General features: G+C 40.1%; 2 protein-coding genes across 4 annotated transcripts in view; one reads left to right on the top strand and one right to left on the bottom strand.

The window, feature by feature from the left end:
• The window catches only part of ARG2 (arginase 2), a 30,073-nt gene extending 22,320 nt beyond the window's left edge, over positions 1-7,753 (top strand). Inside the window, 6 exon segments of the mRNA XM_004426266.3 lie at positions 2,354-2,513; positions 3,411-3,505; positions 3,685-3,789; positions 4,775-4,911; positions 7,281-7,436; positions 7,439-7,753. Coding sequence (XP_004426323.3) covers positions 2,354-2,513; positions 3,411-3,505; positions 3,685-3,789; positions 4,775-4,911; positions 7,281-7,436; positions 7,439-7,479 — 694 coding nt within the window. The 3' untranslated portion in view covers positions 7,480-7,753.
• On the bottom strand, positions 218-27,273 carry VTI1B (vesicle transport through interaction with t-SNAREs 1B). 3 transcript variants are annotated; one of them, XR_001390535.2, is made up of 7 exons: positions 27,039-27,273; positions 15,940-15,998; positions 13,894-14,085; positions 11,467-11,640; positions 9,385-9,446; positions 7,742-8,042; positions 218-3,309 (listed from the first exon to the last, which is right to left on the bottom strand). XR_001390535.2 is itself a non-coding variant. In XM_004426267.3 (6 exons), exons 1-6 carry the CDS (start codon positions 27,151-27,153, stop codon positions 7,946-7,948), a joined length of 699 nt encoding a protein of 232 aa, XP_004426324.1. In that variant the 5' UTR covers positions 27,154-27,273; the 3' UTR covers positions 7,715-7,945. The 3 variants fall into 3 exon arrangements, 2 of the variants coding, with proteins under 2 accessions (XP_004426324.1, XP_087304465.1); XM_004426267.3 differs by lacking the exon at positions 218-3,309 and having other exon boundaries at positions 7,715-8,042; XM_087448339.1 differs by lacking the exons at positions 218-3,309; positions 15,940-15,998 and having other exon boundaries at positions 7,715-8,042; positions 27,039-27,261.

Raw genomic sequence — 27,273 nt, 5'->3', positions numbered from 1 at the left:
CATTTTAATGTATAAGATCATAAGCCACTGGAGGTGCCTGTGGTTTTCTTTGAAGGACACATTGTATAGTATGAGGACAGGTTCAGAGGAAGATGAATCAAAGTTTTTAGACACAGTGTGTTTCATGCTTATCTCTCGGAAAGCTTTCTTGAGAAACTGTCTTATGACTTTCATTTGGCTATTTGGGAGAATTGGAAGGATCCATCAATAGGCTGAATTTGGGCTTTTTTTTTTTTTAATAGCATTTCTGCTAATAGGTTTGTTCGAGACTCCCCACTTGGCATGTGAATACATCCTCTGCCTTCACTGTATTGACCCTAGGTGACTAATGCAATAGATCTTTCCTCTCCCAGTGAATCAGCATGTACTTTATTGAGCACTGTCTAATGTGTTCTCAAGCAGTGTTAGGGATTGTGGGACACTTGTAATCTATTAGGACTAGATGAAATAAATACACATGGAATGAGAAAAACATTGAATTCTACAGAATTTCACAGAAGGAAGCAATCAGTCTAGGGTAGAGTAGTCAGATTTCATAGGGGAGTGTGATTTGAGCTAAGTAATGAAAGTTTTTGGTAGAAAAACAGCATTTAAGTACTAGGAGTATTGAGCACTTCTTACATATTCTCAGTTATTCCTCATAATAATGCCATGAGGCAGATACAGTTTTATCTAATTTACTGCTGGGAATACTGAGGGACAGAGGTTAGATGACTTACCTAAGGTTTAGAGCCAGAAAGTAGCAGAGCTGGGATTCAAATCCAAGGAGACCTGTATAGGCAATTAATTTCTATTTTGCGATCCAATCTGGCAACTTTCCCTGAGGTGCTCAGAGCTTTTCAGATCACTTAACAGAAGTTAAATCTGTTAGAACTGAAAGGCAGGTAGATTCCTCATTAGGAATAAAATTTTATGTAGAATAAGAAAGTAGTCCCTGGTTCTCTACTGAGATTCAATTAAATCAACCAGAGGGTAGGTCCTCCTTCCTTTTAGCTCAATGCTCTCTCTCCAAGTTCCTTTATATTGTCTTTCTTCTGGTTGTCTCACTACTTGGGGACCGCTTATCAAGGTAATTAGCATAGTCCTTGGTTTTTCTTTTGTCTGTGGCTATCTATATTGCAGCCCTGTCACTGCTATTTCTTGTTCAGTGCTAAATCCTAGGCTATCTGGAAGATTCTAGAAAGGAAGGATGAGAGTATAACCTGAACAGCTGCTGAACATTTTAAAGGAAGAGGCCTTTTTAGGTCACTCTGCTCCTTTTACATAGAACAACATGCACTAGTGCCTTAATCATCAAATCAACTCTGGCTTAAACAGGCCAAGATTATTATCTTTATCTTATAGAAAAGGAAACTGAAGTCTAGAGAAATCAGATGACTTGTCCTAGATCACACAGCTCTTCCTGAAAAAAAACCTCAGTATTTTCACTTAATCCACTGCTTTTAGCACTAGACCATGCTCTCTCTCAAAAAGGCCCTATGTGGGGCATAGAGCTTAAAATGCTGTCTCATGCTATACTGACCAAGATGGCTGTAGTTAGTTCCTAAGGTGCTTGGGCTACATTTCCCATCTACATAAATTCTTTGGTTACTGGGAAGCTGGGCAGCTTTTCAAGCATGATTTCATCAGTTATATTCCTACAGTTGAGACAGGATAGTTGGCTAATGTTAGCAGAGACCAAGGACAAGGAAAGGCAAAAAACAGAAACACTTAAGAATATTTGAATGCCATGCTGAAGTATATAAGGTAACACGCAAATAAACTTCTTTTTATTCGAGGATCTAAATGAGGTCTTTCTTTGGGTTGCCCTATTACTTTAATGTCTTTAACAACTTTCGACTTTTCGTTTTAGGAGGTATCACGTAATCTTTCTAAAAAGCTATAATGCTAATTTTTATTCTTAAAAAATTAATATAACTGATTCTTTGAAAGTAATAATTAGATTTCCCTGGTCTCCCTTAAGATTTCCCTCAATATTTGTGAGTTGTTACATATAGACCACATCATTTAACTGGATTTCATTCACTGAACAAGTATTTGAGGTCCTTTTCTGTGCCTGGTCGAATGGATCAAATTATGGGGATTTGGGGGCAGCAATGACATCTGTCACACTACAGGGATAACAGGTAGTCAGCTTTCAATCTTTAGAGCCTTCCATTTCTCCGTAACTCACTCAAGGTTAATCTTTGGGAACTACAGCCCCAGGGACTCTGTCTCATCCAAATCCAGCCTCGGTCTGGGGCCCTGACTTTGCCCTGAGGACCAAGAGTGAGCTGTGCGTTGGCTGAGGATGTTTACTGGTGATGTTTGCAAGCAGAGGGCCTTGAAGATTATTGTTATTTGTTCTTTGTAGCCTGGCAATTGGTACCATTAGTGGCCACGCCCGGCACTGCCCAGACCTTTGTGTGATCTGGGTTGATGCCCACGCTGACATCAATACACCCCTCACCACTTCATCTGGAAATCTCCATGGGCAGCCAGTTTCATTTCTCCTCAGAGAACTACAGGACAAGGTCAGTGGGAAGAAATGAAAAGAAAGTTGAATGACTTGCAGGGGTTATCCTGGGGCTTTGAAGGTCTCTAGTTCAGTAAGATTTCTGTGGAGGATGGGTTGACGGTGGTGACAGAAATGCTTACCTCTCCTTCATTTGTTCATCAAACATTATTATGGGCCAGGCAGTCTGTTAGGTGCTAGGTGTATAAAGGTAACTAGGACGTGGTCCCTGCTCTTGGGGATGGGGGTGGGGTCATAATCTTGTAAGAAAGGAAGGTGGTAGTGGGTACTGACTCTAGTGGTTGATCCACCCACACCCTGAGGACTTCTTGGTTAGAGGCTCCCAGGCCTCACTCTTAGGCCTATTGGTCTAGAAGACAAGTAAAACCAGGCTTACCTCTAGGTAATATTTTCTTAGACTGTTCAGGAGACATGGAGTCCATGTTGGGCACAGACTGGAATCTGTATATCCCTCCCCTCTGTGAGGGACCAAGTTAAACCAGGACAGTACAAAGGTTATTCATTAGGCAGAATTCATGTTTTGGCTGTCGGCAACTTGAGATGGCAACTGGGTTATGTTTCAAAAATCAATCTGTAAACAATTCAGTAATATGCAAAGAGGTGGAAAAGGGCTAATCAGTATTACCGCTATTTAGTTAAGTTAATGAGAAACAGAGCACACCTTAGGAAAAGAGATTTTTTTATTCTTCTTGAGAAAGCTGTACTGTGTTCTGCAGTTGCCCTTGTGAATCATTTCCACTTGTATCAGTTCTCTTTTCCAGATCGGGTGTGTCTTGTGTTGCTTTAAGCATATCCTGTGGGAGAAGAAAGCAGACTGTATACACCGGGAAGGACCAAGGCTTCCTTGGTGAGACCAGGAAGCCTTGATGAATTCTGTTCATTCTTCTCTTCATAGGTACCACAACTCCCAGGATTTTCCTGGATCAAACCTTGTGTCTCTTCCTCAAGTATTGTATATATTGGTCTAAGAGATGTGGACCCTCCTGAACAGTAAGTTGATACATTAAAGTTAAGCTTTGGGCCTGTCCTGGCCACTTATGTTCCATTTGATAGGTCATTCCTTGCCTTAACGTGTTGTAGGTCACTATAAAGATAACCCCCACACACACATGCATTTGATTAAAAATGCTCTTTAAACTAAGGACTCCTTCCTTTATATCTCAACACAGTTTTATTTTAAAGAATTATGATATCCAGTATTTTTCCATGAGAGACATAGATCGACTTGGTATCCAGAAGGTCATGGAACAGACATTTGATCTGCTGATTGGCAAGTAAGTAACTACAATGGATGTCTACTTCCAGGTCCCAGTGGGAATAGGGGAGACTCCCAGTGGGCAGCACACTTAAGCTACTATCCTCAAAAGACAGGCTATTCTTTTAAAATAAAATCAAAACATGTACATTATAAAAAATTCAAATAGTTCAGAAAGGGAGAATATGAAACATAGGTCATATTCTTCCTCTGGCATTGGGAGGAGGGTTTCCTTGAAGTGACTGCCCAGATCTTCTCTCTCATGAATTTCTTTTGAGATGAGAAGCATTCATTGTTCCAAATGTCCCATTCTTCCCAGCCTCACTAATGCTTCATGTGAAAGGAGTTTTGTATTAAGCAAATCTTGGTTATGTAGAAAGATGGCAGATGAATGCTAATCAAATGCTAGTTTTAAGAGCACTTTCCCAGTGCTGAATCTTTACTTCTGGGTGATTAATGTAATTAATTGCTACCTAGTAGTATGCCATTTCTTAAGCTGTTAAGAAATTTAGTTATTTAGTATATAGGTATTTGTTGTATGTTAGTTTCAGCCATTGGACACCTGGGCTAAAATGATGTTAGAACTGGGAGATAAGATTGTAGACATAAAATCAAGAGTTAGGTTCAGCTGCTGTCATACTCTGAGAGAATAAGAGCAACTGTAATCTAGATCAATCCAACTTAAATTGGAGTCTTTCAGAGCCCAATGTCACATGGAAGTGAAGAATTCCCTCTATTGACAGTTGTTAATGTAAGAGGCTCTAATGCCAAGGGTAAGTCATAAATATAAATTGGAGTTAGTCTGTCTGAGGCATACAGAACAAATGGCAAAAATTATGAAGTAGTGTGTAGGAAGCTAATATGCTAATACTAACTTCCAGAATAGGAAACCTGCTGTATAACAAAGTACCAGGACTAACAGCAACAAAATCAGGAGTTGCAACTGTAAGAAGGATGAATGTCCAAGCATAACCAACTGACTCTTCTCTTCTCCTCCTTTCAAGAAGACAAAGGCCAATCCATCTGAGTTTTGATATCGATGCATTTGACCCTACACTGGCCCCAGCCACAGGAACCCCTGTTGTAGGGGGACTGACTTATCGAGAAGGCATGTATATTACTGAGGAAATACACAATACAGGTAAGTAGTGATCAACTTGTTAACTATATAAGTAAATATGCTGAAGTCTCTGGCCTGCCGGGGGCTCTTTTCTGTTATTCCATATCATTGTAGACATTGTTTTTGCTTAAACTTTTATAGCTAAAAGTCATGTGGTAAGGCTAATAAGGGATAGTCAGAGGCATGTTTGGACCTGGCTCATACCAAAATATGCTAAGGTAATATTGAATAAAAAATTGTCTACTTAAAATACTTATTAAATACAAGATTAAACTGCCAAACTGATATAGTTTTTTGTATCTTTGTATCTGAATTGTCTGAAGGCAGATTAAGATTAAAAAGCAAGGCCAAGTAGCTATAATTTTTGCCCTGACATTAAGAGGTTGGTTTATTGGGAGTTGGGAATGTGGAGTTAAAGCTTCTCTTGAAGGTATTTTAAAGTTGGATAGTATCTTGGGTCCTTTCATAGAGGCTAAGTCATACTCGAGCTTGTTTGACTGGTATTTTAATAATGGGGATACTTGAAGATGAATTGCTGACAGACAAACTAGTAAACTGAATGCTACATTATTAAGAGTGGCTACAAGGGGTTACTGTCCCAAAACTCATACTTTTTTCCAGTTTCCATTTCTGTCAGAAAGCTTCTGGTTTTAAGGCTACTTTAAATGACTTCTCATTGCAAAATTTAAACAACTACCACATGATACTTCAATACCATCTCATGAAATTGGGGTCTAAATAGCATAGAGACTCCAGACTGAAAGGTCCAGGGCTATAGAACACCCTTGACTATTTGGGATAGATAAGGAAATTGAGAAATGGTCTCCCTTGGTCTGGAGCCTCCTAGAACATTAGGCACTACAGAAAGGGAAAAATACTTGTCTACCAGATCTGACAGTGGCAAGATAGTCTCAGTCTCACACCCACAATCTTGGATGTTGTCAGCTGTCCTTGAGTTAGTGGCCAGTGAACCTGGAGTTCAGTCCTCCATTTTGGTTCCAAATGATACCACTTAAGAGCAGGGATTGGTAACCTCCAGTACATAGATGGGGCAGTGGTCATACCTTGTCCCCCCTCCCCTGCTGTAATATTATTCTGTTCCAAAAAACTGTCATGACACTGTCAACTAGATACATAAAGCAGTTTGCTTAAATGAATTTACAGGGTGGCAGTAGTCTGGAAACATGGGTAATATACATTTTTAATAGCTCAAACTCACTCGATTACTTCTGGACTATACTAAAAGCCCAGGTTTAGTCAGTGGAAGTCAAACACACAAATCACCAGAGACACAGATGCACGCGCAGGAATTGGTGGAAATGCTACAGTAATGTGCCTGCTCGTTGCAGTTTTACACAGTGTACTGAACTATGCATTGCTAATAAGGGACAACACACTGAACTGATGTAATGGCATTGAGCATATCACGTACTATATCAGTAAACCATTAGGTGTATTTACCCATTTTTCCAGGCTTTATGGCCACCCTAAATATTCTCAGATACTTGTATTCTTGAATACTAGTTCAGATGATTCGTAAAGAGAGGGATTAACTTCACCCAGAATAACCAACTAAAAAGTTAAATACCTCAGAGAATTAGGGCATGTGTATGTGTCTTTAGGAGCCAGGGGAATGGGTAGAGGGCAGGTTTGGATAGGTTCTTCTGGCCTAATCTTCCCTTCTGAAACCCTTTGGTACAAGTTCTCAAGCCCTCAGAGAAGGTAACTGGAGTCCAAATTAAACCAAGTATGGCTGAGTCTTCCCTTGACCAAGTGCACAATACTAGGTCAGTTTGATGGGAGACCTAAAAACTGTGTCAGACGTGGAACCTGCCCTCAGAGCTCAGAACTGCAGGGGTGAAGAGTAAGATATGCAGTAATAACTATACTTGAGAGTACTTGGTACCTTAAGATATAGAGATGTAGTGTCAGTTCAAAAGTGGGAACACAGTTCTGGCTAGTGAGAAGTGGGAGATCTCTTCAGACAACTACAGGCAGGCATCTGGAAGGTTCCTAATAATACTGGAAATGGCACATATTTTCCCAACAAGTAGGTTGGAAACTCCTTGCCCACTACCCCACCCCCTGCCCCGCCCCACACTGTTTCCTTATCCTATCCAGAAGGCCTGACAGCTATGCCTGTTCGTTCAACAGAGATGACTGATTTTATTACCTTAAAGGTTTCTTTCAATCCTACTTTAGTATACCACTGTTTTAACTTAAATTCATGCCCAAGATGATGAGGTATAAGGGGATTCCTGACAGTGGATAATTTTATAGTACAAAATGACCTGTTTTTACCTTGGCTTGTTCTGTCTAGACGGGATGACCCTCACTAAAAGTAGCAGCTAAGGAATTTTCCGAGGATTTGTCATACTTTGTTCTTTCAGGGTTGCTGTCAGCACTGGATCTTGTTGAAGTCAATCCTCAGTTGGCTGCTTCAGAGGAAGAAGCCAAGGCTACAGCAGGCCTGGCAGTGGATGTAATTGCTTCAAGTTTTGGTCAGACAAGGGAGGGAGGGCACATTGTGTATGACCAGCTTCCTACTCACCAGATGAATCAGAAAGTGAAGAACGTATGAAAATTTAGGAAATACTGCGTGCTGACACGTTTGTCATAATGAGCATTCCGGAGTTGTGAGGCATTTGACTGCACAGATACTAAAGGTTGTCTGGGTCAATATTGTCTTAATGAGAACATCTGTGCATTCTCACAATTGTAAAGTTTCCTTCCCCTCTCCACTTTGGTGACCAATAACACTATTGTAAATGTATTTGGTTTTTTGTAGTTCACGGGGTATTAATATGTTGATGTACTATGTAAATTTAAAGTCATAAACAGCATTTATTACCTTGGTATAGCATACTGGTCTTGTTGCTGTTCCTTCACATTTAAGTGGTTTTCAGTCTTCCCTCCCTCCTCCCACAGTCTGGTTACACAGTGCATCCTTGAAGCATTAGCTCACAGCAGCAATATGCTTATTCCACATGTTTGTTTAACGCCATTCATTCACAGGGTCGAAGTTCTGGTCCACAACCCCTTCCCTGTAGGAAGTTCAATGCTTGCGAAAGAATTTGTAATAAACCAGCCCTCCCAGGATGGCTAGCTCCAGTAAGATGACAATGGAAAGCAGCAGCTTGTTGGTTGTCACTCTATAAAGAGAAGCAAAGTGGGGAGTAGTCAGAAGTCTGGATAACCTTAGTTCTTGCCATTCTTAATACTTAGGGGTTTGACCTGGGGCCAAGGCTCAATACTATGAGGCAGACTGAATTTCTGTTTGATCACACAGCCACTCAGCAAAGTATTTACAAGGTTTTTTAGCTGGTAAGTGACAACTCAAAAGCTTGTTTAGCTGTAACTTAGGGATAACACTATCTGCCTCACAGAAATCTTAAAAACTGGGACAATAGATACCAAAACATAAAAATGATTTCTCGATTCTAAAATGTCTGTCTTCAAATAGTAGTTACTTCTTCACTTTAAAAATAGCTTTCCTAGGAGGGGCTAGTTAGAAAAATAATACATATGATAAAGTATACCATTTCTGAAACGAGGTCAAATCATATTTCAAAATAGGAGAAATACAGTATTACTATCTAACCACATAAAGCTGCATCACTGACATGCCACAGCTGTGAGCATATGTTAGGAGAAGGGTTTGCGGCAAACTCGCCAGTGTTGAAGTCCAGCTCAAGGATGGGTCCTTCCTTTGGATAAGTAACTAAGAGCTAGGTAGTGCCTTTCAATCTCTTAGAAACTTCTTGACCTTCTTACTCTCTCTTCGTCCATCAACCCAAATGGGTATCTTGATAAAGGTAGTATAGCAGCTTTAAAAAATATACTCTTGTTAACACACAGAATCTAATCTCTGGTTTTCATGTTCACTCTAAATTGAAGGTTTCCCCTATTCCACAAGGAATTTACTAATGTTTAGCAGGAGAGTGCGCCCCTAGTTGCATGGCTCGTTATAGTTTTGTGTCATGCACACTACCCACTTACCTCAAATTCAGCCTCAGTGGCAATACTTCCCTTCTGCCCCTGGTTTTGTTGCTGTCAGCACTTATGTCAAGAGTTTTTTTTAAAACTCAACTTTGTGCTAACAAGACAGAACTCCCAGATATAGGGGTGACTCCCATGAAGAGCAAGCAGAGCCAAAACCAAGTACTAAGGAGTAGCAATGAAAAGTTTTCTAATCAAGTTTTTAACAAATATATTTCAAGAAATATGAAGCTTTATTTTTCCCATGTGCAGTCTTCTCTAAGGAATGTAAGCTGGAATTAAAAGTCCTTCCCATGGCCAAACTTTCCACTGCTCCAAGTCAGAGCAGTATATACTTTCAACAAAGGATTTTGTCTTGGGATATTTAACTATACAAGAAAATGTTCTTTATTTCTTCTGCTTTATTAGGACCTTCACAAGTCACTGTTTAAAGCTTTGACATTCTTGGTTGAAAGACATTAAAAGAAATTAATTTTGAGACTCTTTAAAACTTACTTTCTGGACATTGAACGGAGAATCTTTCGACTTTTGCTCAAGTTCTCACTTGTGTTTACCAGCTGAGAAGAGAAAAGAGCAGTTATTTCCCCTTCTTTCAAAAGGACACACTGTAGAATTTGAACATTCCTAAAATGACAGTGGGCATTAAGGGGTATATGTTGAAAAACTCCAAGAAATCAAACCAATTTAAATGATGGCCTCTGAGTATAAATAGAAGAAACTGGAAAGGACAAGACACTTTAGTACTCATCAAGTAGGCTTAGGAATTATTATATCCAAGTTCGCTGTGGGGGACTTCTGAGACCAAGCTAATCCTTCACTTTGGCTACTCAAAACAAAGGCTTCAAGCATACCTCACCAATAACTGTGAAGCAACTGTAAGCAACTTAGGCTTTGAATTTCATCAGCCAAACTCCAGAAGAGCCTCTTGCATTAGTGTTTGTTTTTATAGGCTGGTGGATTACCACTTTGGGATCTGGTTATTTTCTTTTTTCTTTATCTCTTTAAGAGACACTTAAATTGAACCGTGAAAGGAATTAATCTTTGTTAAAAAAAAAAAAAAAAAAACTTTTGATTGCCTGTTACTAATCTAGATAGCTGGAGGATATTTCAGCACTGCCATCTGTTCCCACCGCCCAGTGGCCTTGGTAAGTTGATCTCTCAACTCATTCCTTGGCCTTTGAATTCAACCAATCCACCTGGTATGTTCAAAAGTCAAACTACACAATCTCTAAATAAGTTGCTTTCTCTATAGCTTACCTTGAATTCAGTACTTTATTGTGAATTTTCACTGAGGAGAGAAGGGCATCACTGATTTAAGAATGGAGAATTGCAGCTATTAAGATATATGAGGGGCCGGCCCGGTGGCGCAAGCGGTTAAGCGCGCACATTCCACTGCGGTGGCCCAGGGTTCCCCGGTTCGAATCCTGGGCACGCACAGACACACTGCTTGTCAAACCGTGCTGTGGTGGTGTCCCATATAAAGTGGAGGAAGATGGGCATGGATATTAGCCCACAGCCAGTCTTCCTCAGTAAAAAGAGGAGGATTGGCAGATGTTAGCTCAGGGCCGATCTTCCTCACACACAAAAAAGATATATGAGAAAATCATGTCAAATCCCCACAATGAGCTAATCTTTTCCCATCCGAGTCTTGCCCACAGTATCTGTTTTTCAGTGGGATTTGCCTCATGCTATTAAGAATACAACATTCTATTGGCAAGTTGTACTGTTTTTTAAATTCCTATGCAGATGAATGGAAGGGAAGAAATGAGTTGTTTTTCAGAGCCTCTTAGAGTGATAGCAGGTTAGAGGCCCCAATATAGTCATCATTTGGCTTAGGTATTTCCGCTTTGTTCCCACAATGATCCAGCTTATCTTAGGTAACAGTAAAGAGTTATAGTCCAGGACTGAACCTCTATAAATTGCTGCTATTTTATGACATGTGGAAAACAGCCTTGGCTCTAAATGACAGGAAACCTAGAATCTTTTAAGTAGATGATGTTTTCATAAAATTAGCAGAATATTTCACTAGATGTATGAGAAATAAAAATATGACTGGGGGGGCCGCCCCCGTGACCTAGTGGTTAAGCTCGGTGCACTCCACTTCGGCTGCCTGGGTTTGGTTCCTGGGCAAGGACCTACACCACTCGTCAGCAGCCATGTTGTGGCAGTGACCCATATACAAAACAGAGGAAGACTGGCACAGATGTTAGCTCAGGGCGACTCTTCCTCAGGAAAAAAAAAAAAGATTCGTAGTACAGTAATTAATAAAAGGACAGAGTGGCTACAATCTTAAATTTATTTAAAATTTATTTGAAAATATTAAATAAAAGCAGGAATTGAGTTTCTTCAGTTTTTTTTTTTTCCCTTCAATGACCTCTAAATCTTGGGGCTAAAATAACTTCCAAGAGAGATCTCTCAGCCCAGCAAACTAATAAAAATTGAGAAAAGCATAAGAACCTGAAAGGTCACACCCTGAATTCAGAACTGCTGTAGCTTTTGTCAGTAGCAAGGCATTGGAGTGGAATGGGCACACCTACTTTCCCCACTCCTGCTCCTTCCCTGTCCGCCCTGACTTACTCTACTCTTGGTACGCTCCAGCTGGTCACGTTGCTCCCCCAGCTCTTCTATGATTTCCGAGCCAATCTGGTCAGTCTCTGTGGCAATCCGATGAGAGCGCTCAATACTCTGGGTGGCCCGGTTCAGGCTGTCAGTGCCTTGCAGAAGCAATGCCCTTTGAGACTGTAGTCGATTCTGACAGGAGTGTGGAAGGGAAATGTTAGATGACTTCCAATATAAATTCATTGCTGGCACATTCGTTATGACCTTTCTTATGTAAGAAGGGATATATGGGATATAGTATGCAATAATTTTCATTACTTTTAAGACAACCAAAGATGCTAGTGAACTATAAGATCCTGTTCAAGGTCAGACTAAAGCAGAACCTGGAATCCAATATAGGATCAAAATATTTCCCACTCTACTGCTTGTTATACTTAAGTGAGCCAAGAAAAGGATTAAAAACTTCAGAGCATTTTCCCTGTGTTTGTGATGAATTTGAACTGGTTCATGTGCTTTCTGCACTAGCCACTTCTGAGAGGCAGAGGCCCAGATATGGGGTGCAGAAGTTACCTGAAAATGCATATAGCTTATAACTTCAATAGTGCAACAAGCAAACCACTAAACTCTGCAGCCCTAGACATAGAGTAAGTCACTGAAGATTCCTACCTGATTGGCACTAAGGGACTATGAATGAGCTATTCGTTTTCAGCACATACAGAAATCATTTAGAAGTCTGAGACACTACCACAAGCTAGAAAAAACTTAAGTGGCTATACCCTTGGTAAGCCCCAAAACAATTTCACCTCCAGCCAAACAGAAAACAAAAACTCTGAAGTTGCCACACTGGAGATCTGCTCTCAGGGCAGGAGGTGTCTGGGGCCAAGTAAGCTGCCCTAATTTTCTAAATCCCCACTGCAGTTTTTAACTCCACCTATAATTCTAAGCACAGAAGGCATGAGGAGAGAAGTAGCCTTTGTCAGGCCAGAATTCACCACCACTGAAAGAAATGGGTGCAGCTCTAAGTTCTTAGCTATTCAAAGCATGCACGCACACACACATTCAAAAAGGGGCCTCTCTCAGGCCCTATCACTGAGCAGGTGACTGCCAGCACTAGACACCACCATCAAGAAGCCAAGGTGGGTTCCCAGATCACAAGTAACAAGAAGTCTTGTCACTTCATATATGGCATAGGGACCAGCGGATGAGGAAACCACTGAATGAGGCTGAAATAAACCCCAGTTACTTTAGCTTGAAAGAAGCAGGAAAAAGCCTTTTTTAAAATAAAAGATAAGGATTTTCAACTGATCAGGCTGAAGAACAGGAAAACATAGTAGGATCACATAAATCAACCCTAGACTGGCAACAATAATTTTACTGAAGGTGGTATCTATATCTAAGTTTATTATTTCTGAAATGAATAATTTTAAAGCAAAATTGTTTGGACTTATCTCCTCATTTTTTGCTTTTGGTTTTTTTTCATTAACAAATGACCAAAGTCACTTTACACCTCTCATTTCACTTTAACAAGCTCCACCTGCCTGTCTTTTTCCAGTCTCCCTTCACATGTGAATTATGAAAATTATATATCATTCTCAACTGCTCCAGTTTTGATATCAGCAATGTCAGGCCAGTATCATCTGAATGTCTCAAACTATAATCAGGATGCATCAAGAAATAGGATTTATTTGTTTAAAATTATACTATTAGCCTTTCTACACATGTGCAGTCTGCATTTGTAGGCCCCGTTCCATTTCTCTCCCACGCTACTTGCCAGGCTATTTCTGTTTTGTACTGTGGAACATAATAATGCAACATGATAAATTTAATCTCTGTGAAGTTTTTATTCCTTTAACTATCTAGCTTCTCTAGATAGTTTCAAAATATAGATTTTTCAATTTAGTATAATTTTATAAATCAGAATACTAGAGGCTAGAGAAGCAGTCTGACTCACTTTCCATTACAACAGAGTAAGGTATTAGCCCCTTCTTGAGAAGCATGCTGCCTTCTCTACTGTATGTAGGCTGTTGGGCCATCCTGATATAAATGTAAAGGAAAGCCTGGTTAATTTTATAACAATACTCTGATAAATTAAAAATGTAACTGAATTTTTTGGGCATACATGAGAAAGAAATTGGATCAACAGGTCAGAATACAGAGTCGAGATACAATAAGAATAGGTAACACTTGTATACCACCACTACAGACCAAGCACTGTTTTCTATGTAAGAGATACAAAGAAATCTAAATAAGCATATGCTTTGGAAATACCTGCATTAAATACAGTAGAGGTGGGTACCCAAGGGAGGAAGGAACTGGCTGCAGGAAAGAGGATAAGGTGGGGAAAACAAGAATCTAGTATGCACTGATAAGATGAACTGTACTCCACGATATGGTTAGTTCTTGTAACATAGCCTCTTAAGGGGCAAAAAAACAGCTGTAGCTTACCATGTGCTCATTCTCTACAGCATATGTGCCATATTTCATGTCTCCTCGGCCCCCAGGTGTGGCTGTCAAAGGTGTGCTTCTCACTTCCCGGTGGAGTTTGGCAAGGTCCTTTCGGTAGGTTCGAAGCTTAGACATCATAGGGTTCCGGAAAGATAGGGGCGCATAACGTAGTTCCTCTTCCATCTCTGCCAGCTAGGAAGGCAGAAAGTAGTGAGTAGATGACTTGGTTCTTTTCTCTCTCATCTGGGCATATGCCTAGTTTGGAATACTCAAACCACAGACAACCCCAAATAAGTACTCAACCATATGCTCCCCGAGGGCAGGGACCACACGTGACATGTTTGCCTCATTACGCTGAATGCTTGGCACAGTGCCGAGCAAGCACAGAACAGGCATTCAAAAAATATATGATGGGGGGCCGGCCTGGTTGCATAGTGGTTAAGTTTGCGTGCTCTGCTTTGGAGGCCCGGGGTTCATATAGCTCAGGGTTAATCTTCCACACAAACACACACACACACACACACACGGCCCGGGGTTCATATAGCTCAGGGTTAATCTTCCACACACACAAACACACACACACACACACACACACACACACACGATGAATGAGGGGAAAAAACAAACAAGCACCTTATAGTTTAGGAAATATTTTTACATGCATTCCCTCATTTAATCCTCACAACAAATCAATAAGATAAGCAATACTACTTCTGTTTCATACATAAGACTTGAATTCAAAATCTTCCAGTTCTCTTTTCAGTATACCAAGTTCTTTACCGTTATGGTTCAAGTGCTGTCATGAAGCACTTGGAGGTTCTACCGTACTACACATGATAGGGGTTTGGCATCAAGCTTCCTCCCTTGCTCCTCCTCTTTCTGAAAATCAATTGCTTGTCTCCATGTCAGAGATAACCAGGGGTCCAAATCAGATTTCCATTTTTCTGGGATAAGTAAAATGTAACACCTGACATGTTCACAAGAGGCCATAAATTATTTTCATCTGCCTGGGATGGCCAGAGTAGGATTGGTTAATTTTGCTAAATTCAGAGAAAGAAAGTATCTAAGCACCAAACAAAGAAACTGATATTAGCTAAAAGATTTTTAAAATACTACTAAGATGTTAACTGAAAAAGAACACTGGCTCCCTAACAGGTATCATGGATATGCCCAGCTGTACACAGGTATTAAGAAAAGTTTCTAGTACTCCCATTATGAAGGAGATAGCTTCCACAGTCTAGTGGCCTGATCCTTCTTAAAACAGATGTAGAACAGAGAAAAGGATGCAGATAAGCTTAACTTCTCAAAACTTCACTGGGGTAGGAAAGTTGTTCTTCAACCTGCAAGAAGAAAGTTCTCTGGCTTAAAAAGAATTTTTCTTCTCAGTCTACTCTGGGGTAGCAAAAACTAGGGGAAACTATTTCTACAGGGTACTACCAGGGACCTGGATTTTAGCCCCAATCTCCTGAAAGGGTTTGCTGAAGCTAGAGCATAATGTTATGGAGACAGAACAACTTTTTTTTCTTTATTTAAAGAAAAGCCACAAATCAAAAGAGAAGCAGTTGTTAAGTTGCTCAGCAACCTGGACTAACTTCTGACAAGCTTTGGGTCCTGACTGGGAACTCGTCCTGTTCATGCATGCTTTGCTCAAGGTACCAAATCCAGCCATTATGCTGTCTTTTAAAACAGAGGGGAATGCAGCTAGAACGACCTCTGAGCTACATTTTCTGTGACAGTAAGTTTAACAAAGAAGAATAACTGATCTTAATGGCCAGTTTAAAATGAGATTTTAAAAGACCACTCAGGTCCTCACATCAGGAATGTATTATCAAAGACTCATTTCAGGAGAGTCTTCAAGCTTTACCCATTTGTGTTTGTAAAACCCCCTCAACATGCATCCTCATCAATTGGCCTCATTTAGTAAGAGATAATCAAAATCAAAATCAATAGATCAACAGTTAATCTGTGATCAGGTCATAAGCTTTACTTCTGGAAAAGACCAACACTAGGTAGAAGAAGAAATAAGGATTTGCTCCCTGTTCTCACCGTTTCATTTGCTTCCTGTTGCTTTTCATCAAAATCTCTGATCAACTTCTTCTTCTCTTCTGGAAAAGATGGACAAGTTTCAAATGCTCAGTCCTGCTTCCATACATTTGTAGAGGCCATTCCTTCTGCTTAGAATAAACTCCCCACTCCTTCCCTGGTGGGGGTAGTAGTACTTAATCACCCCTAAAAGGCATTAGAAATGTATGGGAACTTGTTATCACAATGACGAGAGGGAGGGTATTGGCGTTTGTGCTCAGGGAATAAGAATATCCAGAAACACTACAGATCTAAGTTAATCACTGTCAACCTTTCTTCTCCCATCTAACAGAGGGACCAAGCACACGTTCATCAATAAGAATGTTTAACAATCCTGGTTCTCGAAATCCCTGTGCCCACTTTCACTCTCCTCTGTGAATCACTTCTCTATATTAACCCTTATCCACTGCTTTTCTGAAAAACAAATTCAAAGCCCACCTACTCTGTTTGCTGGGAGGCTGCATGGTATGGTACATGTTTCTTGGCCATAGGTGGTATGGGAAATGATGTAAACACTACTGACTCATACAGTGAGAAAGTCATTCCCCTTTGAATTCTCTTTCAATCCTTCACATCATGTCATTTTGGTGCTAGTATGTCTTTAATACCTAAAAATTACCAGTCTCCCCTTTTAACAAAAAATAGAACAGGCTTCAGCTTCAAAGCAATAACATCTAACTAAAACAGCAGTGTTTCCCTTCACTGTATTCTTTCTGATCATTTAGTATAGGTTCTACAGATTTTCCATTTAAAGTAGTGATATAAAATTGCCTTTTAAAAATAACTTTTGTATTAAATAAATGTATCTTACATGAAATAAGTTGATGTAAAGAAAATGATTAAGTAAAAGTAAAAATGTACTTGGACACGGCAAAAATAAAGGGAGTACTGGCATGCTGTCACCCAGTAAACACTTGTATAGGAGGAGCTGCTGGTGAGTAAAGGGGGTGAGGTTCAGGTCCTAGCTTTGGGCTTGACTCAAGTGTAAGCTTGGATAATTCTCTTCATCTCTTTGGCTCCTGACCTCCTTCCTTGGCTATAAAATGAGGAGGTAGGTCATCCCTTTATATCTAACAAGCAAAAATTAGCCCTATCTATGAGGAGCTTGATTTTTTAAAATCTATATGTCGAAATGAAAGTTCTCTCCAGAAATCTACACATAAACTACTTATTACCACAAAGTTACCATTGCTTACAATTTTTTTGTGTGTGAGGATGATCAGCCCTGAGCTAACATCCATGCCAATCCCTCCTTTTTTTGCTGAGGAAGACTGGCCCTGGGCTAACATCCGTGCCCATCCTCCTCCACTTTATATGAGACTCCGCCACAGCATGGCCTGACAAGGGGTGCGTCGTTGTGCGCCCAGGATCTGAACGTGGGCCGCCAGCAGCAGAGCGTGTGCACTTACCTGCTACGCCACAGGGCCGGCCCCACTTACAATGTTTTTTGAACTCATCTTTTGGAATTACCTTCACAATTTGGAGATAAAGTCTTTTTTTTTTTTTAATTGTAGTAAAATATAAAATTTACCATTCTGACCATTTTTAAATATACAGTTAAGTGGCATTAAGTACATTCACACTGTTGTGCAACCATCGCCACTATCCATCTCCAGAACCTTTTCATCATCCCAAACTGAAACTCTGTACCCATTAAACACTAACTCCCCATTTCCCTTTCCTCCAGACTCTGGTAACCACCATTCTACTTTCTATGTCTATGAATTTGACTACTCCAGGTACCTCATATAAGAGGAATCATACAATATTTGTCCTTTTGTGTCTGACTTATTTGACCTAGCATGGTATCTTCAAGATTCACCTATGTTGTAGCATGTATGGGAACACAGTCTTTTAAAGGTATGTATTTTTCATTCAATATGACTCCTAAATACAAGCCAGCACTTCCATTAACTGAAGAAAGAGCAATCTTTTCCAATGCCAAAGAAAATAGCTGAGTTGGGTTGCTGGAGGGATGGCACATGGGTACTCTATATGCTGCCTGAAGATTTTCTTGGGTAATTTTATTTACCCTGATTTTCATCTTAAGCCTCAACTTTCTAACCCAATCCCATAGAAGATGTAATACCACTGTAATGCTTTATATGGATTTAATTTTGTTAATCACAACACTATCTAGCATGTCAGTTGTCTGCTACTTTTTAAGTGATCAGAAATCATTTTGGATATGCACATTCTATATTCTCAACTTGAGATCAAGCTCCTCCAGAACAGGGAAACTTACTTTTTCTTTTACAAGTTCCATAGCTTCTAGAACTTTAAACCTGGTAGGGGGGTTCCTTAGATGTTGCTACTGCCTGCAAGAGCAAATAACAACGCACCCTTTACTACTATGCCTCGTTTGTTGTCATGTGACATTCCCTTAACACACACAAGGCACATATTGCTCAAACCACACCGCTCACAAAACCCAGGGTTTGTGGTTTTTAAAAAAAAAAAATGGAAGGAAGGTCAGCTATGGCAAATGGTCTGCATCTTGACCATCCATGATATAATAGAAATAAGCACCACAGCAGCTGTTATGATCCCTGAGTGGGCTGTGTTTTCAGCTACCAGCAGTGAAATAGTATCTGCAATCAAGAATGGCTACTTCCATGGAGAGGTATCATATTATTTTGTAATAAGCTGTCACAAAAGTGCTGAGTGTCATCACTCCTCTAAATAGGCACATCTCCAAACTCAAGCACACTCACTTCTGACAGTATGAAGTATTCTACACAGAAGTGCATTCCCTTCCTAACTCGGATTTTTCATGATGTCTCCTCCTTTATTCTTCCTTTGTTAAAGAATATGAAAATCTGTATTCTTAAGAGGCAAATTCTAGAAGTATTCAAAGAAAGTGGCTACATAAATAAAAGTAGGGGGAAAAGAGGTAGCCCACTGAATCTGGATCCTTTCACTAACTTCCCTGCATGATTCTGTTATTCTCGGTCTTTTTGGAGTTGGAATACTCCACTCTCTACCTGATTTCATAAGACATACATTCTTCTAGGGGTGCTCTACAGCTTATATACTGGTAAAAGAAATATGCTCCCTTTGAAAACAATTTGAAGAACTTCAATTATGAGATCCTTTATGGAATCCTAAAATTTAAAAAAAAAAAAAAAAAGCCTTTGAAATCATCCCTTCTGATGATGAAGCCAGGGAGGCAGATATTTAAAGGTTCAAAAGAGGGTGAACCCTACCCAACTGAGAGGTATCAGGAGCTGCTGCTTTATGCTTTAGTCTCAGAAGTGTGAAACCAGTGAATGTTAGAGCTGTGATGGGCCTCAGAGATCTAGTTTAACCTCATTTTACAGTTGAGGAAACTAGAGCCTGGAGAAACTGCCTTCCCTAAGGTCACAGGAGAAGTAAATGTGTGGCAACACTAGGTCTAGAATGCAAGTCTTCCGACTCCCAATTCAATGCTTCCATACATTACAGCATTGAGGGGCATTTTTGTGCTCCCAGGGTAGAGGCTTTACAGGTAAAATCTCTTCAGACCCCTTAACTTTTTAGGGAGTTAGAATTACCACTACAATCAACTATAACACAGCAGGACTGCATACTGGGTAGAATGGACATGAGAAAAAAAAGTGAGCCACTCCAAACAACACTATAGCCCATTCAACATGTCTTCCCAAACCAGTCACATGTGAGTGACTCACTCCGAGACTGACTCTGTTTGTAAATTGGGTGGATGACAGCACCATGTCCTAAACATGGAATAAAACAGAAGCAGGCAGCTCTGAAAGAGAAGCCTACCTTAATGTTTAACCATAGTGGCAGCCTCTCTTCCTTATAGGCAGTTTGAATTACCAGCTCAAGAATGACTAACCTTGGCCCATTAGAGCTGTGGAAATAACTTCGGTTTCACCAGGATCTTTAAAATATGTGGTTAATTTGCTTTTGGTGCCCCACTGTGGCATTTCTAGGACCTACATCCTCTATTTGGAGACCACAATAGTTTACCTGATCTCACACCACATAGGAGGTAAACGCATCAGATCCCTCTAAGCCTGTTTCCTCATCTGTAAATAGGAAATATAACTGTACTGACCTCGTAGGGTTGTCTGAAACAGTTAAAAGAGATAATACACACAACAAGCACTTAGCAAATGCCACGCATATTAAGGGTTCAATAAATAGTAACTACCATTGCTTTTTAAAGTAAATCGTTAGGTAGGAAAAACTGAGAGCAAAAACAAAATTCACCAAAGAATATGAAGAGTGTTGGAAAAAATAAAATTCTGTAGTCAGTGACTAATTGGTGTTTACCAACCTGCTGCGTATGGTCCTCCATAGTGATTTTTTTTCTGGTTCCCAAAATAATGGGGTCTCATGTAGAGATACAGAAATTTAAGTGAATTAAAATGGAAAGTTTCAATAATTTTACAACTCTCATTTAGACATGTGGAGAGAAGCCTTCAGGTGCTACAAAACCAAAACCAGAAATCATGACTATAGGCACTTACTGTATTAACTGGATAAGAATTCACAGCACTCTGAGGTATTGGGAGAGACCTCTTCAAATGCTGAAAAAACTAAGACTAGAAATTATGGCTATAGGCACTTAATGTAATATTAAATGAATTAATAATTCTTACATATGCTAATGGATTGTCACTGCCATACAAACTTCCTAAAATAGAACACACTGTCTCTGTTCTCTTTTAATAGGTATATATATTCATTTTAAAAGTGACGAAAATGTAGAAAACATGGTAGAATAGAAATAAAATCACACTCAGTTTCAATACCCAATCATATATTATTAACATTTTCTTCCCAACAATTCACAGTATTTCTACAACCATTCAACAAACATTTATGGAGCATGTAGTATGTAGTAGGCACTGTTCTAGGTGCTTACGATACAAAATAAACAAAACAGACAAAATACAGAGCTAATGACGGAAGAGGAGGCAACACTTTCAAACTCTTTTATAAGGCCAGCATTACACTGATAACAAATCCAGACAAGGACACCACAAGAAAAGAAAATTATAGGCCAATATCCCTGAGGAACATAGATGCAAAAATCTTCAACAAAATATTAGCAAACTGAATTCAACAATACATTAAAAGGATCATATATCATGATCAAATGGGATTTATTTCAGGGACGCAAGGATGGTTCAACATCCACAAATCAATCAATGGGTGATACGCCACATTAAAAAAATGAAGGATAAAAACCACATGATCATCTCAATAAATGCACAAAAAGCATCTGACAAAATTCAACATCCATTTATGATAAAAAAATCTCAACAAAATGGATGTAGAGGTAATGTACCTCAACATAATAAATGCCATATATGACAAGCCCACAGCTAACATCATACTCAATGGTGCAAAGCCGAAAGCTTTTCCTCTAAGATCAGGAACAAGACAAGAATGCCCACTCTTGCCACTTTTATTCAACATAGTATTGGGAAGTCCTAGCCAGAGCAATTAGGCAAGAAAAAGAAATGAAAGGCATCCAAATCAGAAAGGAAGAATTGAAATTATCACTCTCTGCAGATGACATACTACATATAGAAAACCCTAAACACTCAAAAAAAAAAACTGTTAGAACTAATAAATGAACTCACTAAAGCTGTAGGATACAAAATCAATATATAAAAATCTGTTGTATTTTTATACACTAATAACAAACTATCAGAAGGAGATATTAATGCCGTTTACAATTACATTAAAAAGAACAAAATATCTAGGAATAACTTTAACCAAGGAGGTGAAAGACCTGTACACTGAAAACTGTAAGACACTGATGAAAGAAACTGAAGAACACACAAACAAGTGGAAAGATATTCCATGCTCATGGATTGGAAAAAATTAGTATTATTAAAATACCCATACTACCCAAAGCAATCTACACATTCAATGCAATCCCTGTCAAAATTCCAATGGCATTTTTCACAGAAAAAAAACAACCCCGAAACTTGTATGGAACCACAGAAGATCCCAATTAGCCAAAGCAATCTTGAGAAAGAACAAAGCTGGAGGCATCACACTTCCTGATTTCAAACTATATTACAAAGCTATAGTAATCAAAACAGTATCATACTGGCATAAAAACAGACACAAAGATCAACGGAACAGAATAGAGTCCAGAAATAAACCCACACATGTATGGTCAATTAATTTATGACAAAGGAGCCAAGAATTTACAACGGGGAAATGTATTCGGAAAAACCAGTCTTTCCCCATCCTATATCTTTCTCTCCTGTATAGGGAAACACCCAGTCCTTCCTCCTGTGTGTCTCCTTTACTACTCACATAGAACACTTCACTTCTGGTTACCAAATGTGCATGGGGTTTTCCCCACACCAAGCAATTCTCTGTGACACCAGCTGGGTGTCCTACAAGTCAACTCAATTCTGACACTATCCACCTGGAGATAGCATTAGATTCCACAGGCGAAGGGCTCAGTCCCACAAGACTGCCCCCCACCCCTTCAGATGCCAATTGCAAGGAGTAGGTCCCCAGGTTATTCACAACTTCTATCCAATTTGGCTAGAAACTGGAAGTTCCCATGACCCCCTCAAGTCTGATTAATTTGCTACAGTGGCTCACAGAATGAAGAAAACACTTATTAGTTTTACCAATTTATTAAAGGATATGATAAAGGATACAGATGAAGAGATACACAGGGCAAGGTCTGGGAGGGTACCGAGTGCAGGAACTTCTGTCCCCAGGGAGTTGTGGTGCATCATCCTCCCAATGTCGATATGTTCACCCACCTGGAAGCTCTCCAAACCCTATACTTTGGGGATTTTATGGAGGCTTTCTCAATAGGCAAGATCAATTATTAACTATTTCCAGCTCCTCTCTCCTCTCTAGAGAAGTGAGGAGCAGGGCTGAAAATCCAAGCTTCTAATCATGGCTTGGTGTTTCTGGTGACCAGCCCCTATCCAGAAGCCACTCAGGAGCCCATCCAGAGCTGCTTCATTAGAACAAAGGATGCTCCTAGCTCTCCTACCACTTAGGAAATTACAAGGGTTTTAGGAGCTCTGTGCCAGGAACCAGGGGTAGAGATCAATAGATACCTTTTCTATTATCTCACAGGAAAGGATTCTCTCACAGGAATGGGCAATAAATGGTGTTGGGAAAACTTGACAGCCACATGCGAAAGAATGGAATTGGACCACTATCTTACACCAGACACAAAAATTAACTCAAAATGGATTAAACACTTGAACATAAGACCTGAAACCATAAAACTCCTAGAAGAAAACACAGGGGGTAAGCTCCTTGACATCCTGTGCAATGATTTTTGCATTTGACACCAAAAGTAAAGGCAACAAAAGCAGAAATAAACAAGTGGGACTACATCAAACTAAAAAGCTTCTGCATAGCAAAGGAAACCATCAACAAAATGAGATGGCAAGTTACCAAATGGGAGAAATATTTGCAAATCATATATCTGATAAGGGGTTAATATCCAAAATATATAAAGAACTCATAGAACTCAATAGCAAAAAAACAATCTGATTAAAAAAGGGGCCAAGGATCTGAATAGACGTTTTTCCAAAGAAGACATATAGATGGCCAACAGGTACATGAAAAGGTGTTCAACATCACTAACCATCAGGGAAATGCAAATCAAAACCACAATGAGATATCACCTCACACCTGTCAGAATAGCTTTTAACAAAAGCACAAGAAATAACAAATGTTGGCGAGGATGTGGAGAAAATATAGAGCTTGTGTTCTCTCAGTGGCTTTCAAACGTGACATGCATCAGAAATTCGCTGGAGGGCTGTTAAAACAGCTACTGATTCATTAAGTCTTGGGTGGGGCCCAAGAACTGGCATTTCTAAAGAGTTCCCAGATGATGCTGATGCTGCTGGTTCAGGGACCACACTTTGAAAACCACTGTTGCAGTGAAAGGAAGACAAATAATATACTCTAAACATCATAAATACGTAAAGTGTCTAGCATGTTAGAAACGCTCTAGAAAAAAAGAGAAAGCAGAACAAGATAAGAATAGTTGTATACAGAGCTGGTATTCTTATGTTTTATTTAAATAAAATATCCAATTTCCCATATAATAGTAACAACAGCTAATCACTCTTACTATTGCCAGCCAGTATTCTAAGGGCTTTACATATATTAACTCTTAATCCTCACAAAACTCCTCTGAAATACTATGATTTATCCCCATTTTGCAGGGGAAACTAGTTAGGTTAAAGTAAGTTGTTCAAGGTCACACAGCTACTAAAGAGGTGAATCTAGGATTTGAATCCAGGGAGTCTAGCTCTAGAATCCTTGCTGGTAAATATTACACTATACTGCCTCTCAATTCACATGATATCGTCTTCATAAATGTTGTTTTTAATGGCAGAAGAAGAAATATCTTGTTAGGCTAGAACTGACATACATTATGCTCTCAATTCTATAAGGACCCTTGAAGTTCTCATCCACAACCCAAACAAGCCTGCTTCTACTCTTATATTTCTTATGTTCATCAACTGACCAAGGGAGAAAATACAGACACCCTTGAATCTTTCTCCCTCCTTCTCCATGTCCAATCAGTCTGGTTAATTTCTGCCTCAGAATCACCTCTTGGATTTAGGATTCTCTAGATTCCCATGTTATCTAGATGACTCCCTCAAAGGCTCCTAACACGGTCCCCTGTATCCAGATTCTTGTGCTTCTCTTGCATCCTCTACTCAGCCACCAACATTCTCCTTCTAAAATAAACTCTGACCATATTAGTCAGCTTCTTAAAATCCTTTACTAATTCTCCATATCAAGTCCAAATGTCTTAATGTTACACTTAGGTACCTTCACAATCTGGCTGTGTCTTACTTTCCTCATCTACTGCTCTCCCACACATAGCCTAAGCTCCAGTCACAGCTATGAGCATTCAATTTCTATTCCTTTGTTGCCTCGTTCCATTTCCCCTCTGTCTGGCCAACTCGCATCCAATGCCTCACACTCAGTTCAAGGTTCTCCTTTCTGTGAAGCTTCCCTTTCTTCCCCTTTCTTTTTGCTCCCCCACGCCCAAGTTAACCTTTTTTTAATGGTCTCAAAATTATTTTAGGGCTCATCACACACTTTCTTGTAAATTTGCTCCCATTGAAGGCAAGAACTCTTGGAACTCCTCAGGGCCCAGAACAGTGAGTGACATGTAACAATTCTCAATAAATATTTATTGAAAAATGACTGAATTAAATTAAAGCACATAACCTAAATGCAAGGGCTGTATTATGTACATTATTCAGTGCCTAATAATTCACGATGGAAATTAAATCTCTGGAAAGCTTATGGAGTAGTCTCAGAACTAGGGAAAAAAAAGGATTCAGAGATGAGGCCCAGTGTGTTTGCTTAATAAAATTCAATTTATTCAACAAATATTTATTGAGCAGTATGAATAGGGAAATTGAAAGTTGCTGAAATTCTTATTATAACCTGGGAATATGTGTGTTTTACATTTACTTACCCATTAAACAACTAAGTCTGTTACCAGCAACTTGTGTTAGAGTATTTTGTACTTGGGTAGGAATTCACACCTTTTTGATCGTCCTCTTTGTACGAATGAGAAGGTTAGGTAGATGATGAAGGTGAATATAACTAATTCAGTTTTCTATTTTTCAAAATGGAATGCCCTTTTGCATTATTTAGCCTTATAGAAACGGACAGTGCAAAATTTAATTCAGCACCAGGCTGAAAAAACTGTCTCTTTTTCCACCTTGTAAATCAGATCTCATCACTCTCCTGCTCAATATCCTTTAATTCCATCCCTTCGCATCTAGAAAAAGATATAAATCTTTCACCTTGGTCTACAAGGCCCCACACGATCTGGCCCTGCGAACCTCTCTCCAGCCTCATCTACTACCACTACCTGCTCAGTCCACTCCAAACACAAAGGCCTTCTTGCTCTTCCCAGGACATACCAAGCTCATTTCTGCGTAAGGACTTTTGCAGTGCTATTCTGTCCTCCTGACACTCACTTCTCCCAGAGTTTTGCATGATTTACTCCCCTCATTCAAGTCCCTGCTCAAATGCCGCCACCTCAAAGAGGCCTTTCACAGCCACCCTATTTAAAATTAGAGCTCCCCACCCTCAACTCTCTATTACTTTGCCCTGCTTTATTTTCTTGTATTGCCCTCAATACTGCCTCTTAATATTTATATATTATCATTGACTCATTAGAACGGGGATTTGTAAATCTTTTCACTGTAATCTGAAATATTATCAGCATCCAGAACAGTGTCTGGCACACAGCAGCCTCTCCCAGTAAATATGTCAAACAAACGTATGAATTTCATTCTCACTGGAATCATTTAATTCATCTGACCTTGGGTAACTCACAGAACAAACACTCAAGCGCTTATCCTTAAGTAAAAACAATAAAACAAAGTCTTATCTGCCTTGACATCAAGATCTATTTTTCCGAGGCAAATAACTGTGGCAGGTCTTCCTATGGATTTCACTGCAAAACTCTAGCTTCTCCAGGCAAAGCTTGCAGCAACCTGTATTTTGAAATCAATTTCGAAAAGGGGCAGGAAATAGTCTAAACAGAAAGTTCATAAGAGGACCATAGCTAGACGCCACAATCCTGATTTTTAAGACCAACCCCCAAAATTGATATTTACCAACCCCCAAAGTTATGACTCCTCTGGGTTCTTAACCCTTTTGGTGCTACGGACCCTTTGCCAGTCTGGTGAAAACTACGGACCTCTCTTGAGAATAATGCTTTTAAGTGCATAAGACAAAATACAGAGAGCTACAAAAAAAACACAATTCTACTGAAATAGAGAACCGTAGATGTAAGGTTTCCTATGCTCTTCTTGCCACAGTGCAAATGAGACGAGAAAATTTTGAAAGCTACAGGAGGATTAAGAGGGAGAGTCCCAAGGAGATGACACTCCGGGGTCCATCCCTGAGCACCCTAAGTGGCAGCAGGGAGATCCTGGGCGCCAGGACCCAGCCAGCCCTAGGGGGCGTGTCTGAGGACGAAGAGCAGAGAAGAGGGCCGGGGTCGGGGACTCTTGCTACAAGGGCGCACGGAGCCGAGTTCCCCACGGCTGGGCCCGCCCCCGCCTCACCTGTCCCGGCAGTGCCCAGGAGCCGCACCGGCACCCCTCGTAGGTCTTCATGGAGGCCGCGGAAGATCTCGTGCAGTTTCTCGAAATGCTCCGAGGAGGTGGCGGAGGTGGCCATGGCGCAGGCCGCGCTCTAGCAGCGGCCGCCGAGATTCTGGGCACGGAGCCCGCTGCTACCTCGCGATCAGCCGCCCAGCGCCGCAGGCATCACGGCGACCGCCGCCACGGCCGCCCCGAA

The sequence above is a fragment of the Ceratotherium simum genome, chromosome 24 (genome assembly GCF_057802395.1).
Source record: "Ceratotherium simum simum isolate JZ-2026a chromosome 24, ASM5780239v1, whole genome shotgun sequence".
NCBI classification, from domain to species: domain Eukaryota; kingdom Metazoa; phylum Chordata; class Mammalia; order Perissodactyla; family Rhinocerotidae; genus Ceratotherium; species Ceratotherium simum.
The sequence above is the reverse complement of the archived record's forward strand: the minus strand, read 5'-3'. Positions and strand labels throughout refer to the sequence as shown.

Bases quoted from the DNA above. Each gene is read 5' to 3' on its own strand.
- VTI1B (XM_004426267.3), bottom strand. From the start codon at position 27,153: ATGGCCACCTCCGCCACCTCCTCGGAGCATTTCGAGAAACTGCACGAG. The intron at 14,086-15,939 runs GTGAGAACAGGG...CTGCCTTCCTAG, and splicing joins AACAGGAAGCAAATGAAACG to CTGGCAGAGATGGAAGAGGA. The intron at 8,043-9,384 runs GTAAGTTTTAAA...TTCTCTTTATAG, and splicing joins CTCCGTTCAATGTCCAGAAA to AGTGACAACCAACAAGCTGC.